This window comes from Peromyscus maniculatus, chromosome 5 (genome assembly GCF_049852395.1).
Source record: "Peromyscus maniculatus bairdii isolate BWxNUB_F1_BW_parent chromosome 5, HU_Pman_BW_mat_3.1, whole genome shotgun sequence".
Lineage (NCBI taxonomy): Eukaryota > Metazoa > Chordata > Mammalia > Rodentia > Cricetidae > Peromyscus > Peromyscus maniculatus.
Genome location: NC_134856.1, coordinates 132,334,760 through 132,359,312, shown reverse-complemented (window position 1 = coordinate 132,359,312; position 24,553 = coordinate 132,334,760). Strand labels below are relative to the sequence as shown.

General features: G+C 51.2%; 1 protein-coding gene across 7 annotated transcripts in view; it reads left to right on the top strand.

The window, feature by feature from the left end:
- The window catches only part of Sema4d (semaphorin 4D), a 105,038-nt gene that overhangs the window by 51,364 nt on the left and 29,121 nt on the right, over nt 1–24,553 (top strand). For 3 of the 7 annotated variants that reach the window (XM_076573330.1, XM_006976850.4, XM_042278479.2), the window contains 7 exons: nt 4,692–4,755; nt 13,415–13,733; nt 15,160–15,305; nt 16,686–16,748; nt 18,307–18,405; nt 22,803–22,896; nt 23,785–23,898. In XM_076573330.1, the coding sequence (XP_076429445.1) occupies nt 13,634–13,733; nt 15,160–15,305; nt 16,686–16,748; nt 18,307–18,405; nt 22,803–22,896; nt 23,785–23,898 (616 nt within the window). In that variant the 5' untranslated portion in view covers nt 4,692–4,755; nt 13,415–13,633. Of the gene's footprint in view, nt 1–4,691; nt 4,756–13,414; nt 13,734–14,416; nt 14,609–15,159; nt 15,306–16,685; nt 16,749–18,306; nt 18,406–22,802; nt 22,897–23,784; nt 23,899–24,553 lie in introns of those variants that run through there. The other 4 variants (XM_042278486.2, XM_006976849.4, XM_042278482.2 and 1 more) reach the window with 3 other exon arrangements.

Below are 24,553 nucleotides of genomic sequence, written 5' to 3'. Positions count from 1 at the left end.
CTCGAGTCCTCCTTTCCTACTTGGAGTGTGCAGAGCAATCTCTGATTTCTGGGGTCCCCTGGGTCTAATGATAGTGAGTCCCTCCTGGCTCCATTTCCTACTGCAAGATCAGTTTCTGGGTCCTGCCGGCTGCCGTAGGGACACAGTGAGTGCAGTTCTGATGGACCGACTTTCCAGATCATTTTCTACCTTCAGTGACTTCTAGTGTCTGTAACAGATGCAAGGACCCCTGCAGGTTATGACCTTATTTGAAGTTGTGTCTTGAAGCTGGTGGTGGTGCAGCTGTTCTTACCCGGAGAACCACCTGCCTAGAGGGTGTCAAGAAGGAACAGCTCCTGTGAGTGCTTTGAGAGAATGGGCAGAGTGAGTTTGAGGAGCGTTTGTAACCTATGGATCATAGTGAACCAGCTTCTAGAGTGTGTGTGTGTGTGTGTGTGTGTGTGTGTGTACCGTGCACATGCATGTATAAGCTTGTGTGCCACAGCACCTCAGAGGATTTGATCCAGGCACCCTTGCTTGCCAAGTCTTCTCACCAGCCTGTTACATCTTGCCTGAGGGCCATTTGGTATTTGGAGACTAAAGAGTCTGGCTGTAAACATGGCCACAGTCTTGGGGCACAGGGAACCCTGGCACCCTCAGCTTGAGAAAAGCACTCCAGGACTTCACAGCACTCGTCTCTTCCTGTCTCAGTCACACCATGCATGAGGTTGTCGTCTTGTCTCATGTCTAGCATTTTGGTGATCCATCTGCTCACCCACAGTGACCACATGCTGAGCATCAATAAAACGTTGGCTACTTGGGTTTCACTGTGGTTAAGAAGCAGAAACATTGAGCTAGGCATAGTGGCTCAGTCCTTTAATCCAGCATTAGAAAGGCAGAAGTAGGTGGATCTGAGTTCAAGGCCAGCTTGGTCTGTAGAGTGAGTTCTAAGACAGCCAGGGTTGTACAGAGAAAGCCTATCTCAAAAAACAAAACAAAACAAAACAAACAAACAAAAACAAATTTAAGAAGAAGAAGAAGTAGACAGATGACCTGAGGCTGAGGCAGGAAGGAAGGTGGCCTGTGTTTGAGGCCAGGCCTGATGACACAGTAAAAACCCAGCTCAAAAAAACAAAAAACAAAAACAACAAAAAGTTAAGAGTTAACAGAACCCTAAGATTCAGTGAAGTTCTGAGGTTTGGGGGTCTCTGGAGGGAGGCAGGGATCCATTAATTGGTCAAGGTGACCCACACAGTTGACAATTAGACTGGAAACCCTGATCAGGCGAACTAGGAGAGCTTGAACTTGCTGGGGGTTATGGAGAGCAGGCCACCCCTCCCATGGGTGTGCCACATCCCTAGAAAGGACTCAGGAGATAACCGCCCACTGACCCGGGTCCTCCTGTCTAGTGAATCTTGATTACGACCCTTGTCACGCTGGCCTGATCTTGTAATTTGGCTGTGCATTTCTGAGGAATTGCTGGAGATGAAAGCAGTTTGCTGGAGTGGCATTTAGTGGTTTGGGGACTTAGAAAACAGATCCCAATTGGCCATGGCCCTGTCCTCTCATTCTGTGTGTGTTCATCTATCACCTATGCCTGAAATGGGGCTGAGGCCAGAGGATCCAAGGCCAGAGGAAGAACTGGTTTTTGGTCTTCTGGTCTCTTCTTTGTGGAGACCTGGCAGGGACCAGGCCAGGGATCTGGGGGTTCTGCTACATTCTGTGTCTTACTGTGCTCTATGCAACCTGTGCTTGCCACTTAGAGTGGTGGGTGTTCTGGGGTTCCAGGCCTATGATCATTGCAGGACATCGTGGTTCAAACCCTTGTTGCATATAGGGAAGAGAGCTGAGGCAGTGTCTCATGTAGCCCAGACTGGCCTTGAACTTGCTATGTTCAAGGATATCCTTGAACTTCTAATCTGCTTGCCTTTGTCTCCATAACTAGGATTATAGCCATGCACCCACCACCAAACCCACTTTTAAACAGTGCTGGTGTCACACCTTAGACTTCACACATGCTAGGCGAGCAAGCATTCCACCGCCTGGACTTCGTACAGCCTCAGCCCTGACACTTAAAAATGCCTCAGGCACACTTAAAGCGAACACAGACACACGCTGCCCCTTTTGTGCATGGCTGAGCCATCTCCGGGAGGCCTTTGTGACAGGCTGCATTTCACTGGTAAGAGTGCCACCCAGTTAACACTTACCTATTTGTCAGCTCATCCTCTGAAGGGAGAAACAGGCCCAGAGAGGCCCAGCAGCTTCCTTAAGACAAGCTTGAAGGACCCAGACTTTGAGCTGGTACTTTTGACCTTAGGGCCCCTTAATCCAGTTACTTCTGCTGGGAACGTGGGGCCACCCTAGCTACTGTCCTAGAGGTGAGGGAAGACAGGCTTCTGGCTTCTGAAAACGGGAGCCTTTCTCTCCTCTTCCTTCATCCTGAAAGCCACCAGCAGGTGCTTTGTTGAGGAGGCTAAGAGGCCATCATATACCCACGAAGGGGGAGTCCATAGTAGGGTGACTGGGGTAAGAGAACTAATTTTATCCCGTGTGGTTTTGTGTTGAGGAAGCAGAAGCAGAGGGTCTGAGTAAATGGTGAACAGAAGTGGGAGGCCCAGGGTCTGAGCTGCCGCTGCAGCCAGAGGCGGGTTGTGGCTTGAATTTGGGGCTGGCTGGGGTCAGAGACTGGATAGGGACATGGGAACCTTGGTGGGCAGGAAATGGGTACAGTGAGTCCAGCTGTCAGAGGCCAGTGTGTATTAGAGGGACACAGGGACACACTGTCATCCCTGCCCTGCAACAGAGGTGACGAGGTCTGATCAGGCCATATGGAGCAGCCCTGGGCATTCCTTCATTCATGAAGTGACAAGGTTCCTTCATTCATGGAGTGGCAAGCATATAGAGTTCGTCCCCCAAAATGCGTCTTCCCACTTCATAATCTAGACTTCGCATTGCTCTCCAAACCTTTCTCTCCTGTATAAATCCCTTCCTTTGTCCCCCTGAATTGTTTTCTGCCCTGACCCCAGGAGACTGCCCCCTCTCGCTCGCTACCCCTGTGACAGGAGACCGTTTGAGTGGGTCACCTTGTATCATTTGCAGAGTCCCACTGGGAGTACTGTAGGACTCAGCAAGCTAGGGGAGATGCTCGGGCTGGGCTCAGGCTGGCCCACTCCTGAACCCTGCAGGTCCCTCCAACACCCAGCCTCCAGCTGTCCACAGCATGTAGGTTGCCCCTCTGGGTCTGATGGCATGGAGTCACTGGGTTCAGGGAGCCGGTTTGGAGGGCTCTGTCCCCGATGCTAATGGATGTATTGGAGAAGCCTGGCTCCACTCCCCAGTGGCTACTTGTTTCTGTTTAGCTTTAAAACTGCCGTGAAAGAGAGGAGAAGGGCTGAAATGTGGCTCAGAGGTGGATTGCTGACCTAATGGGAACCAGTCTCTGCTTCTGTCCCGGCACTCCCTAAAAAAAAAAAAAAACCAAATAAGACAGAGGGTGAGCACCCACTTAATTCTTGTGAATATGTTGTCTGTGGTTTTTTTTTTTTTTCTTAGTTTCCTCAGGAAGGTGAAAAGGACACAAATCTGAAATTAGGATTGTTGGATGTCTCAGCTGGTAAAGGTGATTGTTCCTCACCTCAGGTCCCTAAATTGGATCCCTGGGTCCCACATAGTAGAAGGAGAGGACCAACAAGTTGTCCTTGAACCTCCACACGTGCTGTGGTACGAATACCCACACACATAGACACACACGATAAATACATAAAGTGTAACTGGAGTCTTTAAAGATCTGAAAAGAATCAGGCAACTAGATTATACTTGGTTTTGGTTTTGAGCCTGGGTCTCATGTAGTCCAGGCTGGCCTTGAATTCACTCTGCAGCCAAAGAAAACCTTGAATTCCTAATCATCCAGCCTCCGCCTCCCGAGTGTTGGGATTACAGGCTTGCACCACCATGCCCAGTTTATACAATGCTGGGGATAGAACCCAGGGCTGTTTGGCTAGCTTTGTAACTGAGCCTGGTGATTCTTTTTCCAGTGTTTAGACTCTGCTCTCTGTGCTGGGGCAGGTATGCACATGCCTGGCTTGTGTTATTCAAAGGTGACTGAGGGGCCCGAGTGTAGTGACACACACCTGGAATCTCAGCAGTGGGGAGGCAGAGGCAGGAACATACCGAGTTTGAAGCTAGTCTGGGCAGTATAGCAACAGCCTGACCAAAATTGATTTTTTTAAATTTATTTACTTTTATTTTATGTGTGTTGGTGGTTTGCCTGCATGTATGTCTGTGTGAGGGTGTTCGGTCCCCTGGAACTTGAGCCATAGACACTTGTGAGTGGCCACGTGGGTGCTGGGAACTGAACCCAGGGCCTCTGGAAGAACAGCCAGTGCCTTAAACCTCTGAGCCATCACTCAAGCCCAGTTTTTATTTTTTATTATTTTTTTAGGAGAAAAAAAGACCGAAAAGAGAAGTGGTTGTGTGTGGTGAGGCCAGCACCAGCCGACCCAGACTGCACTTCCTCTTTGCTGGCTAGCTACCCAGCACCTCACTTCCTTTGCAGTGTACAAGCTGTATAGGTCCTGGGTAGAAAGGTCGTCTGCCTGAGGCCATAAGTTTAAGAAGGTGGCAGGAACTTGTGTCCCGCATCTGGAAGCCACACTGAGTGTGAGGGTGGAGAGTGACCCAGGAGCTTGACTCTTGGTTTCTTATAATTTCAGAGCAGTCTTCCTGAAGACTCCTTTCCGTAAGTGCTAAGAGCGACTGCAGAGACCCACCGTACAGGTAAATCATTTTGTGTACAATTTGTATGCCCGGGTTAGCAACTGGTACCTTCTAGAAGCCTCCATTGGATCTAATGGACAGTTGCACACCTTGCTGTGTGTTCGTTGGGGCCAAGATGGAGACATGGCTGCCACCCCTTGGGCGGCACGGGGCTTTGATGCTGGACACTGATGGCCCTGCATGGCCTTCCCTTCCCTTTGTACGTGTTCTCCTCCAACTCCCTCCCTCCTAGACTGCGGCTGCTAAGGGCGTGATGGCCCTGCGTGCGCCCCACGTCTGCTTTCTCTCCTTTTCAGGGGCACAGGAACATGGGTCCATGTCCCTGTGTGTGTTCATGGCTCCACATCTGTGTATTTGAGTTTGTCTGTGTGCCTGCCCCTCCCGCGTGACTGTGCTAGCCTGTGTGTGTGTGTGTGTGTGTGTGTGTGTGTGTGTCCTGGGTCAGCTGTGTCTCTGTATGGGTATCTTTGTATGTTGACCAGCACTTCTTCTCAACATGGTGTGGGCTATGGCACCCATCCTGGCCTTCACCTTCCTGCCGTGGGAAGGGACAGCACCGGAAGAGGACTCCGATGGCACTCTACCCAGGATTTGTGATGCATTTTAACTGGACAAAGCTAAGAGAAATAACCAGAGTAGTGTGTGAAACCCCTCATCCCTAATCCTTCTCCTCTTCCTTGGGACACAGGGACACAAGGAGGAGTGTTGCTTCCTCCACAGAGACAGCCTGGCAGGGCTGTGGTAAGGAGGGGTGTGGAGCTGGTTATACACACATACATAGCACAGATATCCGGTGCACTGGGTCAGGAACCTTACTTATGTGAGTCCAGGCACATACATGCCATGGCTTGCCGGTGGAGGTCAGAGGATAACTTTCAAAATTGCTTCTCTCTCTCCACCATGGGTACCAGGGATTGAACTCGGGTCATCAGGCTCCCATGGCAAGTGCCTTTATTCCCTGAGTCACCTCACTGGCCCGAGACCTCATTATTCCTAAGGAAGTCTATGTTGGCACTGGGGTCTGAGCATTGTCTTGCTGCTGCTGCTGCTGCTGCTGCTGCTGCTGCTGCTGCTGCTGCTGTTGCTGCTGTTGCTACTTCTCTTTTCTTCCTCCTCCACCTCCTTTTTCTTCTTTCCTCCTTCTGACCTTTGTCTTTGAATTTTGTTGGTCTCTGAAGTGTTTCTCAGGTTCCTTAGATAGGAGGAATTTGAAAGTGCAGGCAATTTCATGTACTGAGCGCCATATTAAATAGTAAGAGCTGGGTTCCCTGAGTCCCAGCCCCAGAGGCTGGTGTCTGTCTCTCTCTGTGTGCAGACCAACACTTCCTCTCAACAGTATGGCCCATCGCTCCCATGCAGACCTACACCTTCCTCCGAGTGCAGTGGAGGTATTGCAACAGGCACAGTATGGTCCAGGCGCACCCACCCTGGGGTCTGGGCTGTATTCCTAGGTGCACCTGCTGGCCTGCTCCAGCCAAGGAACCAGTGGCAGCTTCTGCGGTCCAAACAATGTTGTGAGTTCAAACAACATAGTGAGTCCTTGTCCTCACTGTTCATAATGCTGCGGCCCAAAGCCACCGGGGAGTGGAGTGTTGCCATGGCTTAATTTCTGTTATCCCTTCCATCCAAAATCCTTTGTCCTCCAGCATCACCGGCACTGGCTGGTGGAGACTCAGGAACACTATGTGGTGTTTGATTTTACGTTTTCTTTAGAGGAGGTAGGCACCATGGTGTCATTCATGCTGCTAGAAAAACGTTTTTATAAGAAAGAAACATTAAAAATGCAAATGACGCCGTACTCTGAAGCATCTTTAATGAAAATTTTCTTTCTAAAGCACCACTGTCCTCCTGAGTAAGTACTACTGTCTGCTCGTATGTCTGGTACTGGCCTCTCCGGACTGGGTTTTGATATTAATTGGCTCTCCGTGGTAGGCAGTACAGCCATCCCAGTTCTGGGGGCTGCAGCCCAGGATTGAGTCACTGCAGATTCAGTGTCTGGGGAGGGCTCACTCCTGACTGTCCATCATGTTTTCCTTGTGTCCCCACCTGGTGGAAAGAGAGAGGGAGATAGTTCTGTGCAGCATCCTTAGGTGGGCCATCCTCATGACCTCATCACCTTGAAGAGGCCTCACCTGCCTCCAGTCACCATCACTCTGGGAGTTGGTGAAAGGATAAATAGCGCTGGTTGTTCAGCGGAGGAGTCACGGGCCATGGCTACCAGAGTTGCAATGTGCTTTATTAGAAAGAAGAGGGGATAGGACGGAGAAGCCAGGCCCGGCAGAGAGGAAACAGAAAGAGAGGCGCAGAGAGAGAGAGAGTGTGGGGTCCGTGTGTGGCTTTTTAAGGTGGGGACGCAGTCGCCCACTGACGATGGAAGAGTGAGAGCAGGATCCTTACAGTCGGAACTCCACACAGGAATTTAGGGTGTCACAGTAACACCATAACAGTCGTGGTAGCAGCCGAAGGTTACCCAGGGCCAGAGGGCTGGGGCTGGCCAGCCACTCTCAGTCCAGACCTGCACTGTCTGTGGGATCCAGGACCAGTACCTGGAGTCCTGGGGGACAGTAAGAGCCGTTGTGAGGCCAGGGCTGCCCCTCTCCAAATGAAAGCCTGTGGGGCCCGAGGAGGTGACAAACCCTGGAGAAAGAGACGGTGTTGTCAGGATCTATCTGAAGTTTAAGCCACACCATACCGATCTCTGCAGGTGGCCACTGGTCCCCCATGGAACCCCACTTCTCTCCTGGCTCTACCTACTCTAGAGTGTACACCCAGTCACCACTGCTGTTCAATAGGCCCTGTGGCCGTGACTCCCCGCGTCCTACTTTGCATGCTGGCTTCCCACCCAGCACAGCACCCACCCACCTAGTGCTCAGGTATGGGGCATGAGCTGGGGTAAGAGCCCGTTTGAGGTGGCTTGAGATTGAGTGTTGACCTGGATGGTGATGCCCAGCTGCTCCCGCGAGCTGTGCCTTGCCAGTGTTAGTACAGTAAGTAGAGCGTATCCCTGCCAACTGGAGACCGTGGCTCTGGGGCCTGGAATACCAAAGCTGGGACAACTTTGGGTCAGGAGCTCCTGGACCCCTCCTGCAACTCTCCAGGGACAGGCCCTCTGTAATTCAGTGTTCAGGCTAGTGACATCAGCGTCTCTGGGGTGCCAGCATTGTAGGGGTGGGGTGCCTGGCTAGTGGCTGGCCGGGAGTGGTGGGAAGGCCACACCCAGCTGGAGGGAAGGTGTGGCTGGATTAACCTATCCTGTAGCAGCCTGAGTTTCACCTTTATGTCTGAGCAAATGAGCAGGTAGGAAGTAGACAGCAGTCTCCTGTGGCCAGTGTCTTCACGGGGCTGGAGTCCAGGGGACAGTTGGCCTTTCCACAGCCATTCAGGATCTCCTGTTGTGTTGGCTGTGGTGCCCAGGAGGATGCTTACAAGTCTGTGTGGCATCTTGTCCTCACAGGAGCACCTAGTGGCATCTGCTCTGTGACCTGCCCCCACTATCAGCTCCTAGCGCATCCATGTTTGCACACATCTGCAGACATAGATATGTGTGCACATGTGTATGCGTGCACTTATGTACAGGTTACATACAGAGATACACACTTAACTTGACATTTGCAGGTGTGGCCATGTACATGAGTGTGTACATGGGTAAACACATGTCCCTGGTTGACATGATATACACAGGTTCACACGCACAGTGTATGCACTCAGGCACAAACACGCACCCAGTGCTCTCAAGGCCATTAGCATTCCAGGCCTGAGCTGGGTGCTCACCACTCTTGGACCGTGCCCTGGCTGGGGATTGCTCCTGTTTCCAGTTGCAGCCCCTGCTGAGATCTCCAGGGTTCCCTGGAGGTGGAGAGCTGCCCCCTGACAGCCCAGGCAGGCAGGAGGGAGGGGCTGCAGCTCTTTATCCTGGGTTTTGAGTTGGCGAGTCCTCCCTCTCCATGTGGTAAATGGGGTCTTGGTGACCCTGCCTTTAATGGGCTGTAGGCCCTCTTCTGATAGCACTGGAGTGACAGTTCACTGTCACCACAGAGAACTGGAGGGCCTCAGCTGTCAGCGGGAGACCTCGGCTTCCCCTGAGGGAAAGGTGTTGCATCCATTTGTTTAAATTTAAACACAGAGAGCAAGGTCCTGAACTTGGCTTTCAGGGATGACTGTGGAGCCGTTCCTGGAAGGCACTGTGGCAGCCTGTCTGTGTGGGCGTGGCGGGCGCTTTGTTTAAAGTGGGTTTTAAATTACACCAAACAGTGAGTGGCGAAGAGAAAAAAAAAGTCAAACCCAAGAGCCCTCTCCTCCCCCTCCTTTCCACTCGGCTGCTCCCTCTCCCCCTCCAGGCCTCCGGCTGTTCCCTGGGGCTTGTGTGCCTAGCTAGGATATTGCCCTCTAGTGTCTGCCCTTGAAATAACTGCGCTCTGCATGGTGGGGTTGAGTCTACAGGAGCCGGCGGCGACTGTAGTGGGCGTGGCTTGGCTGAGCATGCTCTGTGCTTCTGTAAGCAGTGTCAGGGTCAGCCCAGGGTGGGGATGTTTGAGGGCCCCAGTGAACCCCACAGTTCCTACTGTCTTTACGGTTAGTCAAGGTTGGCAGAAGAGTTGCTGCTAACCACCACTGAGGGCCGGAAGGCAGTGTTGGACCTCCTTGAACTGGAGTTTCAGATGGTTGTGAGCTGCCATGTGGGTGCTGTGAGTGGAACCCAGGTTCTCTGTCTAAAAGAGCAAGAGCTGCTCTCAACTGCCGAGCCACCTCTCCAGCCCTAGTTGGTACATTTTATAAAGCTTATATCCAAGGGCAGCCCTGGCCAGACTGACTACCCTGGGCAGTGAGGAGTTTTAGTTATTTCAGCCACTCGATGTTTTTCCTAAAATTTGTTTTAGCTTGTGTCCTGGCTTTTCCGTTCCAGGCACTGTGTTGGGACACAAGCTGAAGCTCCTGCTCTTTGCTCCTTGTCTTGCACCTCTACCCCTCCCCGAAGTGAGTTATCACACACACACACACACACACACACACACACACACACACACACACATACACACGCTCCCCTTTGACGACTGAGGCTGCACACTCGGCCATGGTAGCACATTTTGATTACATTTCCATTTCCACTGTAGGCCGGTTTCTCTTCCTCTGGGGCTCTGACTGCTCCATTTTGACTGTGTTTGGTAATAATTCATTCTTAGGCTGCAGGAAAATGCAGGCGCAGTGTCTTAGCGGTGTTGTCAGGACCCGGCCTCTGAGATGTTCCGCTTTGCAGCTCATAGAATGAGATCCTTAGTTTTATGTTCATAGAATGGCTGTTAGACCTCCAGACACCAAGTCTGAGTTCCAGGCAGCAATATGAAGACGAGCTTGAGGCCAAATTGCTATTGTTAGCCAATTTCGTGGAATTGTTTCTAGTAATTTCCACCTACATTTCTTTGGCTAGAACCAGGGCAGCTTAGAAATGTGTTGAACTGGGCAGTCTGCTCACCCAGGAAAGCTCAGGATCCTGTTACCTAGAATGAAACAGGAAGCACAGAGGCAGGGGGTGGGCAGGCTGGGAGGAAGGGGAAAAGGAAAGCTGCTGAGCTTGGGGAGGGGTAGATGGATGGTGAATGAGGTGCATTCAAGACAGGCTTGCAGGTTGGGTGTCCACGCTTTCCATGGATCCGGCCAGTGGATGGGGTTGGAGGTGGGTGAGCATGCTTCCAGTGGCCAATGCCTTCCTGGGTCTCCCATCCATTGTGTCTTACTGAGGGGAAGGGAGGGAAGGGTTTCATCCCTGGGGCTCAGGGATGTGTGTCCTGTGACACTTCCACAGCTCTGGGAAGGAGGAGGTTGGAGTTTTGAAGTCCTGTGCTGCTGCTGCTGCTGCTGCTGCTGCTGCTGCTGCTGCTGCTGCTGCAGGTGAACTGTAGGGGGCCCATTCATCACCCTACCCAACATGTACATTTATGTGCTCCCAGCTAAATGGGTCATCTCTTCGCAGTGTCTGTGAACTGCCTCCTGTCCTTTCGTGTTGTGGAGGAGCGTCCTAACAAGCGGCATGCATGCCCATCAGCTCCCAGGTTGAGGGCACTGTGTGGGGTCTGGTGTGGGCCAAAGCCTTCCTGTTGGCCCCTTGTTCTAGACTCTACAGAATCTGTGTTTCACAGTTCACGGGGGGCAGACTCTTTCTCTGTGTCTTGTTTTTCCATCCCACCCCCTTTTCCAGGATGGTTTACAAAGATGTTATACTTAAGCAAGCACTCTGCCACTAAGCATTTGATTAATTAATTAAATTCTGAGCCAGGGCCTGCCTCACCGTGTAACCTTGGCAGTCCTGGAACTCACTATGTAGACAGAGACCTGCCTGCCTCTTCCCGCAGAGTGCTGGGATTCAAGGTGCATACCATCACATCCAGTACTCCTGTTTGTTTGTCTATTGAGACAAGGTTTCACCTGTAGCTCTGGCTGGCCTGGAACTCACTGTGTAGACTGACCTGGCAGTGAACTCACAGAGCTCCCCCTGCCTCTCTCTGTCTTAGGATTCAAGGCCTACACCATCTCCTTTTGTTTTTGGAAGACCTGCCTTCCTCCCTTTCTTCCTTTTGTTTGTATTTTTACATTTTATTTCAGCCGGGGTCTTATGTAGCCCAGGCTGGCCCCAAACTATGTAACTAAGGATGGCCCTGAACTTCCCTTTCTCCTGCCTCCACCTGCTGGGCATCACTGTGCCTGGGTTTATGAAGTGCTGGGGACTGAACCTAGGGCTTTGTGCATGATAGGCAAAACCTCCAACAATGGAGATACACACTCATCCCTGAAGGAATGTTTCTTATAAACATTTTAAAGCCAGCAGCGGAGTGGCACGTGACCCCTGCCTGCAGGACCTTGGCTGCTATTCATCCTCATCTGTTGTCATTTTTTATCCAACCTCAGCTGTTGTCACCATCCTCTGCTTCCGTCAGGAGGGCTCTGAGGAGGGAAGTCGCGCCTGTCCCATGCCACCTGACCCTCATGTCCCATGCCACCTGACCCTCACGGCTGGAACCGTGTGCATGCAAATCAGAGGGCTTATGCCTGCCACAGCTCCTCTGCCCTGACCGTCTCCAGTTTCTGCAAAGCTCGGGGCTTGGACCCATGCCATTGTACCTTGGGCATGCTGCAGGAGCTCTGTACCCAGAGGGTGCTTGAGATCAGGGAGACACTGCTGTCCTGGCTGCAGCCCTTTCATCAGCAGTGTGGACACTCAGCGTTGGAGGGAATTGGTGGCCCTGGCTTTAAGAGGATTCCCACGGTTTGGACCCTAGCAACCCACAGCTCCATTCCTGACTGTGGCAGGAGATGGGCTCTTGCGAGGCAGGCAGGGCACACTGTGGACTTGCTCAGCAGAACCCAGAGTTCGTAATTGTCACCGCTGTCTCTTTCCAAGCCTCTGCCCCAGTTCTTGGCTTCCTGCTCCTCTGGTTGGGTGAGCATAGGAGTCACGCCTCGGTGCCGAGCTGCTGTGAATCTGTAGGTGGGGCCCTGTGAATCGGTAGGTGGGGCTGGGGCCGGCTAACCCCTGTTCTGTGAAGCCACTGCCTGTGACTGGAGTCACCCTGTTGCATGGCATCCATCACTGCCTTTGAGCTATAGCAACAGTCACTTAAGGAAAAGATCAGCTGCACTGGCCTAGAATATTCCAGTCCTTGGAGGAAGGGGGAATTCAGGCTATTCTGGCTTTAGGAAGCTTCCAAATACATTGGGATAGAGGCCAGACATGTTGTCAGGGCTACACTTGAGGACGGACCGGACAGAGGACTGGATAGAGATGTGGGAGGCAGGGAAGGCCTGGCAGGTGGCCACACTCAAAGGTGAAGCCTACCTGTGTAGCCGGGCAGCTGGTGCAACACAGCCCTGGGCTCTGGTGGTCAGGGTCTATAGGCTCAGAGACAGGGGTCCTGATGTGTGCTGAGCCTGTCTGGGGCAGGTGAAGACAGGGTGGGCTCAAGAGCCCCATGGCCACAGTTCCACCAAACAGCAAAGCCTGCTTTTCTGTTTCTTGTTTGGACAAATCAGAGTTAATTGCTACTGTTTCCATGGTAATTAACTTCTTCCCAGTGAGGCAGGAAGAGCTGGGATTGCCTCCTGGGCTGGCTGTGTGTCCTCTGTGGAGGCCAGCTACTCCTGCAAAATGAGGCCCTGAGGGCGTGTTTTCATGGGTATAAAGGTTAGTGTGTGTGCTCACATACTGCATGTATATGGGTGCATATGTTTGTGTGCATTTATAGCTACATGCACTTTTGCGTGTCAGCCCACACATGTGACTCTTGTATGTATTCTCGGGCGTGCACCTTGTCACTGCAGCCTTCTGATGTCTGGTAATTTTCCTGGGTTTGTCAGAAATTAGGAAGTGAGCCTCCCAGGGAACTGAAACCCGGCTTGTTCCTTTCATTTGTGGCTTATCACCAAGCAGCTGGCTGTCCGTCTAGCTAGTCATCATATATCATAATCCACCTTGGTAGGCCCATCTTGGTGTGTTTAGCCTTGTTGAGTCTCTGCAGGACCTGTCTGCCTGGTGGCACCACAATCCTGGATGCCTTCCATGTCCCTCAGCAGGCAGATTCAGGCAGGGTAGGCAGTGGGAAGGGATGGAGGGGACCGAGGACCAGCTGGAGCTGTTGTGACCTGTAGCCTTTCTTTCCTTCCTTTGCAGGTCGGAAGGGAGCAGCAGGAGCCTTTGGCATGTGGTAGTGAAAGTGGCCACCGCTAACCTGACATGGGGCGGCTCCAGACCCCCACCACTCATGGGCTCCAGTCTGTGCCGCTGGCCCCAGCCCTGGGGCTCTGAGAAGTCCCTGCTGCCACACCACAGCAGCTTTCTGCCATCTATGTGTGTCCACTGTTGAGGACTCGGTGCCCCCTGCCCGTGAGGATGTGTGCTCCCGTCGGGGGGCTATTCTTGGCCCTGATGGTAGTGTTGGGGACAGTGGTGGCATTTGCACCTGTGCCTCGGATCACCTGGGAGCATGGAGGTGAGTGCTAAAGCTGTGAGTGCCAGTGGCTCTGGAGAGCATGGAGATCCGTGCTTTGGATGCTTTGTGGGGTCATGTCGGCAGGGATGCCCGAAGGATGCTGTGTGGGCAAGAGGCCTGGTGGCTGCTTCAGGCCCACAGCAGGTGCCAGGCTTTAGTCAGAGTGCACATGTGATCTCAATAGCTCACAGTTTAATGACTGCTGACTAGAGGCCGGCACTTCAACTGCACTGCTGAGATTAGCTCAGCCTCAGAGGTCTCCAGGTCAGACTTCCAGGATGGGGCACACAGGCTACACAGCATTCCAGGGAGGGGACAGTGTGAAGACAGAGGGCCGGGAAGCAAAGTGCAGTAAGAATGCCCAGCTTGCCGGGCGGTGGTGGCACACACCTTTGATCCCAGCACTCGGGAAGTAGAGGCAGGCGGATCTCTGTGAGTTCGAGGCTAGCCTGGTCTACAGAGTGAGATCCAGGACAGGCACCAAAACTACACAGAGAAACCCTGTGTCTAGAAAAACCAAAAACCAAAACAAAACAAGAAAAACAAACCAAAACAAAACAAAAAATGTCCAACCCTGAAGCCACCTGGACACGTGGGAATACTTACTTGTAGGCGAGTTCAGAACTTAACCAGTGCCAGCTCATAATGCCAAGCTAAGCAGCACAGTGCATACTTGGAACCCCCACACTCAGGAGGCAGAGGCAGAGGGATCTTGAGTTCCAGGCTAGCCTGGGCCACATAGTGCGACCCTAAGAAAACCAGGACAGCTCATGTCCTTCCTGTGTGACCGTGTCCAGAAACTGCTGCAAGTGCAGAAGGAGTATCCCTTGTCTCCGGAAGTTAGCGGTCATGCCTGGGAGTTGTTTAGGAGAGAGGTGTGTCTACCCCTCTTGACTTTTTAAAGGGGGTGATGGACAGAGAATATGGATCTTGCACCTACTAGGCAAATGCTCTACCACTCAGCTGCGTCCTCAGCCCTAATACTGAATTTTTGTTGTTGAGGGTTTCAAGTAAGGCATTTATTTCCTGAGTGGGAAAGTCCTAAACCATTACGTTCTTTCTCAACCCAAAGTAGATGGTTAAAGACACATTAAAGATGTAGAGATTAGACCAAGAATTTGGTCTGTGATATGCTGGAAACCCCCAGTATGAGTGGTTTGGAACTCAACAGACTAGGGGACAGAAAGGGAGGTCAGGGGTATATAGCCTAGGGATGCATGCTAGCCTCAGGGCTCCAGTCATGGGCTGGCTCCTCTCACTTTTGGTGGGTGCATTGAGGTTCTCTGGGGTCCTGATCCATGCTGGAGCAGTGTAGACAGCTGGCCCTAGTGACAATTCTGCCCTGACTCGGAGGTAAGACAGGTGCATGCACACTAAGCAGTGATTCCTCGGCTCCTCCTTTTCTTCCCTCCTCTGTTGCCCACAGAGGTAGGCCTGATGCAGTTTCATGAACCGGGCATCTTTAACTACTCAGCCTTGCTGATGAGTGAGGACAAAGACACTCTGTACGTGGGCGCCCGGGAAGCTGTCTTTGCAGTGAATGCGCTGAACGTCTCTAAGAAGCAACATGAGGTAGGTCCTGTGCCCACCCCACCCCAGTGGGCCTCCCTTCTGCACCTACCTCTGTGCAGATCTGGCTCAGGACTCCACCAGCAAGCTCACCCAAGAAACATCTAGGCTGTTTCTGTTTGATTTGTGTTGAATGGTACTCTATATAGTCACCTTTAAAAGGACGAGAGAATAACAGGGGCTGAAAATGACTAAAATTCATTATTTGCATGTATAAAACTGTCAAAGAAAAAAATTAGGTTGAGCAGGGGCCGAAGAGATGGCTCAGCAGGTAAGGCACATGCTGCCGAGCCTGGTGACCTAAGTTCAACCCCCTGGGCACTTGTAGTAGACAGAACCAACTCCCACACATGTGCTGTGGTACATGCACATCCACACCTACATGTCATAATAAAAATGTTTAAGGTTGAAAAAAAAAACCAAAAGAACCAGGGTGGGGGGAGGGGCGGGGGAATGGAGAGATGGCCCAGCAGTTAAGAGCACCGCTGCTCTTCCAGAGGACCCAGGTTCAATTCCTAGCACACTCATGGCAGCTAACAACTCTCTGTGACTCCAAGATCTGACACCCTCACACAGACATACATGCAGGCAAAACACCAATGCAAATAAAAAATAAATTTAAAATATGTGCCAGGCAATGGTGGTGCACGCCTTTGATCCCAGCACTTTCGAGGCAGAGGCAGGCAGATCTCTGTGAGTTCGAGGCCAGCCTGGTCTACAGAGTGAGTTCCAGGACTGTTACACAGAGAAACCTTGTCTGGAAAACAAAACACAAAAGAACAAATGAAAGCCTATACTTTTGGGTATAATTAAATTGGTTTCAGTTTCATTCTCTGTCGGGGGAGGATTGAATCATAGGACAGCTTTGGGTGTCTTTCCTCAGGTGCCATCCACTTTTAAAATTTTATTATGTTGAGACATGGTCCCTTGACTGGTCTGGAGCTTGTCAAGTAGGCTGGCAGCCAGGAAGCTACATGGACACTCCTGTCTCCGCCTCCCCAGTGCTGGGATCACCAGTGTGGCACCACACTTAGCCTTTTCACTTGGATTCTAGGCATCAAATTCAGGTCCGTTGCTTAGTGACAAGCACCTCACCCACGGAGGCATCTCCCCGGCCTCTTCTGTTCTTTGTAGCAAGTCTGAAGGCTGTGTGATCCTGCTAGTTTGGGATGATGGTCACAGAGCCTCAGGAAGCCCTGGGGATGACCCTGGTCTCAGCATCTGCCTGCTTCTCGAACCTCTTCTCAGTCTGACTTTATTCTGGCTGCGAACCTCTATGCTGAGCTGTGTTGTGCACTTTCTCTTGGCGTCTGTTTTATCCCAGCAGTTCCTTCTCAGGGGAGGCTGCAGGGGACTGGGCTCTCATGCCTTTCTCCCTCACAGGTGTATTGGAAGGTCTCTGAAGAAAAAAAAGCCAAGTGTGCAGAGAAGGGGAAATCAAAGCAGGTAATTGCAGGTTACAAAGAAACACCCCCCACACCCATCCCCCCCCTCCCCCAAACACACACACATTTCTTAGGTATTTAGATTTGGATCCTCTCAAGGATCAGGGCTTCTCTCTGCTGCCCACTGGGCATCATGTGATTCTGCTGGGCACAGTCCAGCTGTCTCAACACATCTGGTAGCTCTCCCTGCCCCCTGGTGTCAGGATTGGTGCTCTCAGGGTAGGTCAAGGTCATCAGCACTGGAGAAGCTTTTTCAAATGGCCTGGCATTGTGACTACAGAAGCTAATTTCTGCTGCCTGCTAGTACCTGGAGTAAAATTGGCCATACCTCACCCCGTGTTTCTGGGCTCCCCTGCACCCACTGAGGCCTGAGAGGTTATGGGGGTTTGGTTGGCTGTTTGGTTGGCTGTTTTGTTTGTTTGGTTTTGGGGTTTTTGTTTTTATATCAGTGAGGTGCTCATTCAGGGAGACTAGGCTTTGTAGCCCTTTCTCAGGAGCTCTGGGGACCCTCCTGTGCCTACCCTGGTGCCCTGCAGATGTCCTTAGACCACGAGAGCCAGGTTGTCCCTGATGATGATCATGATGGCTAAGTGATGGCAGTTTATCAGTTGTTGGCTGTTTTCAAAACAAAGATTAAAAAAAAAAATAAACCTCATTTTTTTTTTATTATTTTTTTTTGGTTTAAGTTCCTTGGTTAAATGCTAACTGCACATTTCACTGCCATACTGTCTGTAACTGCAGTATTAACTAGGGAACTAAGAGGTGGGCAGACATTATGATGGACTGGCTGTCCTGCAGGCAATCTGTGTAGCTGAGTGAGCTGATGCCTTGCACTGCCCCACGTGGGGATCCACAATGAACTTGGTAGGGAGCCCTCCTCTGAATGACTCCCCAACCATTTGAAAACAATTTGCAAAAAAAAAAAAAAAAACACTTTCCCGATTTGAGATAATTTCAGGCTATAGCCCATATAATCTGAGCACTGTTCTCCTAAAATAGCACATGGGTTCCAAACTGTCATCGTTGTTTTCCCACTGGTCCCCAGGGATGCACAGCTGGCTATACCCTCAGGTCTGGCCTCTCTCTGACTCTGCCAGTCACTATTTCCAGTTCTGTGCTGGTGGGAGCACAGGGTGGAGTCCCCAGGAAAGCAGAATGCGTCTGTACAATGTCTGCCTTGGTGATATGGGCACCAGAATGAATGGTGTGTTTGGCAAGAGTAAATACATTGCCATCTGTAGTGGGTACCCCGGTACAATTTGAGGTCAGCTCTGGTTTGGTCTTGGCTTTGTTTCGTCACCAGATACTGGCTGAGCATCTGTAGGGACAGAGCTAAAGTCGTGCCTGGCACCTGAACTGCCTGTGGACCACAGAGATGGTGTTCACATTGCAGAGCCTGGCTCACTGTGCAGTGCCCCACCTCCCCCATGGACATAGACAGACCAGCCTGAGCAGAGAAAAGAACAGGGCAGTGGGTGACGGGCCTTCACCGTGCAGACCTGAGGGTTCTCTGGTGGCTGTCTGTCCGTTGATGGCATGTGTGTGTGTTTCCCTTGCAGACGGAGTGCCTCAACTACATCCGAGTGCTGCAGCCACTCGGCACCACCGCCCTCTATGTGTGTGGGACCAACGCGTTCCAGCCCACCTGTGACCACCTGGTAAGGCCACCACACATCCCTTTTACCAGTGCTCACACACCAGCCTGGCCAGACTCTCCCGTTCTTTCTGCAAGCCACATGGACTAAGAACTACACAGTCAAACTTCCTGCAGCCACAGCAGGCCTCAGTCCCGCTCCTCCTGACTTGTGTTCCAGAGGATAGTCCACAGTAGCCATCCTTTCAGTTTTGGATGAATGAATTTATTACGTACATGGCAAGACAACGTGAAAGAATATTACCAAGAGATAGATACCAAAACATTAAATTGGGTGCTCCAGATGCCCAGCAGAAATCAAAGGGGTCTTGTTAAGGCAGCCCGTTAGAGTTCCCAATAGACAAGAGTCCTGGTCACAGCAGAGTGTCCACTTGGGCGAGGCTTCTGAATAAAAGAACAAATAGCCACAGAGAGAAAACATCATCAGATCAGGATTTTGAATCTGAGGAAACTGAGGTCGTCAGCTGGAGCCACCTCTCCATGGCTGAGCTTTTGGCTGCACACACACACACACACACACACACACACTGTAGGCACTTTTATATTGTGAGATAAATAATAGTAACCTCTTTGGCAAATGGTTCACCTTCTAGCTGCTCTCAAGGGCATAATGGACTTACTCTTAGGTTCTGCGCTGTTCTCTCCTCCGTGTCAGAGTTAGGGGGCAGCCCATCCCTGGACAAGAGGCCTTGGAGGATGCTTTGTGAACAGTAGGTGTGGGTCTGAAGTGCGGGAGGTGCAGCCCTGCTTCCAGAGCAGCGTCCCTGTGCACTCAAACAGCACGTGAAAGTTTACAAATACAATGTATACTACACGTCACTTACTTCTGCCCTTGCTGTGACCAAATACTTGACGAAAGTAACTTATGGGACGAAGGGCTTACCGTGGCTCACACTTCAAGAGTATGGAAGGCATCTCATCAAAACAGAAGGCGGGGGACAAGAAGTGGGGCTGGCACCCCAGAAACCCACTTCCTCTGGCAGGTCTCACTTCCACAACCTCCCCCGGATCACGCCACCTGGAAACAAACCCGGAGCCCATGGGAGAAATTTCACAAATAATCCATAGCAAATATGAAACATACTATATGGTTTTCCTCTCTTCTCTGCTGGGCGTAGATCCAAAGTCTCCACTGGATGCTAAAACCTTGGCTCTTACCAAACCTTATGTTGTGTATCTGATGACCACGAGGAGGGGTAGCATGTACCGTGTGGGTCTGCTGAACATGGGTGAGTGACACCGGGCAGGGTAGCGCACGGCGAGGAGGCAGGAGACTTAGTTCATCGCTCTGCGGCAGTTGGCTGCAGATGACAGGAACCACGATGGGGGAAGACTCCAAATGAAAAGCTCCATTCACCTAAACCCTCAATTAGCTGAAATGTAAAACCTGTTCCCAGTATAGTTCAGTTAGAGGCTAGGAGTGCTAGCATGCGAGAGCTGTTGGGTCTTGATCCCCAGCACCACACGTATATAAACACCCACCACGTGCATGTCCACCGTATATATAAGGAACATGTGCGTGTGCAGGCACACACACAAACACACACACACACACACACACACACACACACACACACACACACACACAGTCGGAGATATAACCAGACAAAACACAGACTCATTAGACTCATTAGAAATTCACTTAGGCAGCTAGGTGTGGTGAGAAAACCAGAAATCTCCTGCACTTTGGAGGCCTCCCGAGTATGAGGTCAGCCTGGGTTACAAGATAAAGCTCAAAAGGTTCTCTCAAAAGAAAAATAAACATTATGAGAGAATTAAGAAACTGAATACTTGTACAGCTGTCCTGGGAGAGGGCCACTGCACAGGTTCACCCGGCTCTGTGTGTGTGTGTGTGTGTGTGTGTGTGTGTGTGTGTTCTGTATGTGTGGTGTATATGCATGCGTTGGCTCTTCTGGGATGTAAAGTCCCTTGGTCCTCAGAGATAGACATCTTAAGTAGAAAACAAGGAAAGCAAACAGAAGAGGAAGGAGGGAAAGAAGAGCGGTATACAAAGACATTTTCACGTTGGTATCTCCTGACCAAACCCTGATTGGTCTAGTTGGAAGCGTCAGGACTACTGTTTAGATTCTAAAGCAGTACCTGAGCATGAGGTAAGGGGATAGGATGCTTGGTTTAAAACTAGACTAGGAAACTGTGAAACTTTTAATTAATAAATAAATAAAAGAAAAAGGAAAGAAAAATACTCACACCTACAGCAGAGTCCATCCCTGTGAAACATTTGTGCACCTGGACCACACTGTGTTATGTGTCCTTTCATACATGTGTATATATGTATGTATTTGTAATTGTGTGCGCTTATGTACACATGATAAAGTGTGACCTGTGATTCACAGAGCCCTTTTTGCAAGCATTTCTTAAAAACGGGGACATCTGGGGGCTGGAGAGATGGCTCAGAGGTTAAGAGCACTGTCTGCTCTTCCAGAGGTCCTGAGTTCAATTCCCAGCAACCACATGGTGTGACTCACAACCACCTGTAATGAGATCTGGTGCCCTCTTCTGGCCTGCAGGGACACATGCAGGCAGAATGTTATATACATAATAAATAAATAAATCTAAAAAAAAAAAAACGGGGACATCTGTCTTGATGGTAGTGGCATATGCCTTTAATTCCAGCACTCGGCAGGAGAATCTCTGAGTTTGAAGCCAGCCTGGACTACATAGAGTTCCAGGACAGCCAGGGCTACCCAGAAATCCTGTCTTGAAAAAACAAACAAATGGGGCCATTTTCCTGCACAGCTGATTTCGTCAGTGTAGCTACGAAAGCACAATGATTGCCACTGTTCTCCATCTTTCTCCCCTGTCCAGCAGCTCAGAGCAGGGCAGTAGCCCCAGCAGCCTCCAGGCATCCCTGTGAGGTGTGATGACAGATGTGTCTTATCAAGTGGACCACACTGTCACCCCAGCTTACACTTCCTAGCCTGACGGGTGACCTTTATTGTTCTAACTGGCCCGTTGGTCATTTCAGCCGTTCTGGCACTATGAGGTCCTGTGTGCTTGCTGGCCTGTGGCTTCCAGCCAGCTGTTTCTGGCAGGGCTGGCAGCTCCTGACCCTGGTGGACAGCACCGCTCCGCAACCTCTCCGGTCTGCTAAGGGTACAGTGACTGCCCACTTTGAGTTTCCCAACACTCCTGGAGTTCTGGCAGGTTGCCCTGTGAGGTGGCTCCTGTCTTTTCACACGTTGGCCTGTATTTTTCATCTGCTGTATATACTCTTCTGTATGTGTTCCTGTATATTCAGAAGTGGAAATACTTCATCATCATTTTGTGGGCATTTCCCCCAGTCTGTCACCTGCTGTTTAATTGTGTCTCATTTTTCCCTGTACGAGGACATCCTGATTCATTATGTATCAATGTTTGGCTGTCTCTGTTTTTCCCTTGTATGGTGTCCTGTTTCTTGTTGGTTTTATGTTTGCCAACTTGACAGAAACTAGGGTTACCTGAGAAGAGGGAACCACGGTTAAGAAAATGCCTTCATAAGATTGGCCTGTAGGCAAGCCTCGAGGATATTCCCTTATTAGTGACTGATGTGGGAGGACCCAGACCACTGTGGGTGGATGAAAAGCAGGCTGAGCAAGTCACGAGGAGCAAGCCAGTAGGCAGCACCCCTCCATGGCCTCTGCTGTAATCTGTTTGAGAGCAAAGCTGTGGAGATGAGCTCCATGGTACACACCAGGCCATAGTTTGTGGGGCCCTCCATCAGTGTTAGTGACCACTGCTTCCTGGGGCCAGGTGAGGAACACCTTCTCCTCGGTCTGTTCATTCTCGGGCCTGCTCTCCCAGGTGTTCTTAATGCTAACATGTGCCCCGACACTCTCAACCTCCTCTGATGAGTTCACAGGTGGCTCCTTTTCTATCCCAGAAATAAGTCATTTATTAGTTTGTTTTGGGTAGATGGTGTGGTTTGTAGATCCACCCAGGGTCTACTCATTCTTTTTCCTAAAGTGGAATCAAAACTGTAAAATGGAGTCTCCTAGGGCAAGGCACCGCCTGGAAACCACTGTTTTATATGGTATGGGGCAGCTTAGAGCACGGTGTGGCCTGATTCTGGCATGGCCTATGTTGTTGGAGTGAGCTTGGTTTTGCCGTTAGTCAGAATGGATCCTCCTGGAGCTGCTGGTAGTAGATGAACAGAGTGAGGATTCCGTGGTTTGTTTGCCCATTTCTTGGGTAGTGTGGTAGAGGACGCTGAGACTGTGACCCTGAATGTCCCAGGCTCTGTCATGCACCTGAGATGTGCTTCTGGTGGCACTGCTCCCAGGGCAGGACCCACATGGGTGGGGCCACTTGCTGCACACTGCTGGTCTTCTGTACCGTTAAGATGGCGCGAGGGCATGCCCTTGGCACCCGAAGGTCAGGTGTTTTCTTTTTCTTCCTTTGTAGAACTTGACATCCTTCAAGTTCCTGGGGAAAAGTGAAGATGGTAAAGGAAGATGCCCCTTCGACCCTGCCCACAGCTACACGTCAGTCATGGTTGGTGAGTCCTGCCTCTGGGGCTCCTGCACTGAGTTTATGGTGGCATGTCGTTGTCCCCACCTGGTTCACTGAGCTCTTCCCTCGGTCCCGTCTCCCTTGGCCTCCTTCTGGCACTAGCTCCTTTCACAGAAGGTGAGCGTCCCACTGCACAGACCCCTCAGTGAGAGCTTTGAGTTCATCCTTCAGAGGGACCCTCAGCCCTCACTGTGGCAGCACACGCCACATGTCAGTCACTGCGTGCCTCCTGCTGTGGTCTCGCACATCTGAGGCGAGTGGGCACAAGCTGTCGTACAGACAGTTCACCTTGGGACCTTTCGGCCAGGTGCAGGGTCCCTCCTCACCGTCAATGTACGAGATTCAGTACTGTCTTAGAAAACAGGCGTGGTGTAAGATCGCGCTTCTGCGCAGTTGCAGGCGAAGGTGCGTGTTCAGAGTGGATTTAAAGTAGGGAGACTGAGCCATGCTGCCTGGCAGTGTGGGCGCCCAAGCATCTCTTTTGACTTAAAGTGCTTTCTGCTTAGGATGGCTTTATGAGGCGTCGAACGCTGTGGGAATTCTCACTTTGATTAGCCCTTATCCTTTAACCTGGAAGAACACGATTTAAATTTGACTGTGGTTGTCCTGATAAAAGAAAAGACGGTATAGGAAGCAGAAATGGGAATCACAGGAGTCAAGGAGGCCCACTTTCTCCAAGGAATTAATGAGGGTATAAATAGATTATGGTAGCCTGCTGTAGGTATGATAGCCTGGTGGAGGTGGAGGCATAAGGCTTGCTGTAGGCCAGCCTGGGCTAATGTCGAGCTCTTGTGTTACACACTTGTCCCAGCCTCCACCACAGGCAGAAGGGCTGACTGGATTCCTCTTCTTTACTCCCTTTCCACCGCCGCAGGGGGAGAGCTCTATTCTGGGACATCGTATAATTTCTTGGGCAGTGAACCCATCATCTCTCGAAACTCTTCCTCCAGTCCCCTGAGGACAGAGTACGCCATCCCCTGGCTGAATGGTAAGAAGTGTGTACTGCTGGCCTCATGAGTGTGCCATGTCATTTTTCCTTTGGCTGTCCCCAAACCATTGCGGGGTGGGGGTGAGGGGTGAGGCACTGTGGCTCATGTCAGATCCTAGGCAGTAGAAACTCTTTGGAACTGCTCAAGGCCCACGCCGGAGTAGCTGTCTTGTTCTCTCTCTCTCTGCTAACAACATTGTTTTAAATTTGCCTCTCTCACACCCCTAACCCCTCCCCCCCAATTGGGAGTCTTTAATAAAATGAGCTCTGATGGGAAGTGGAGAAAGCAGACAGGGCTTGGGGTGTGGTGCGGTGGACGGTGTGATCTGAAAGGTGGAGCCCCCAGGGTCTGGCCAGGTGGTATTTAGATGTTGTGTTACTATCAGGCATGCATGTGTGCTGTCTGGCTTTCGGGTGTGGATGATGGGGGGCTGCTTGTGGGTCTGGTCTTGGGGATGCTGGCCATTGAGATCCTGGACTTTTCTGAAGCCCCTTGAACTGGAGTCAGGCCCTGGGGTCTGAGATATGAGACAGCCAGTTCCTCCTTGGAGCAGGGCGTCCCCACGATTCCGTCTGGTATCCCTCCAGTGGCGGACACTGGCTGATTTGGCCCTTGTTCGAGTCAGCAGATACTCTCTGGCTCTGTAGACCAGCT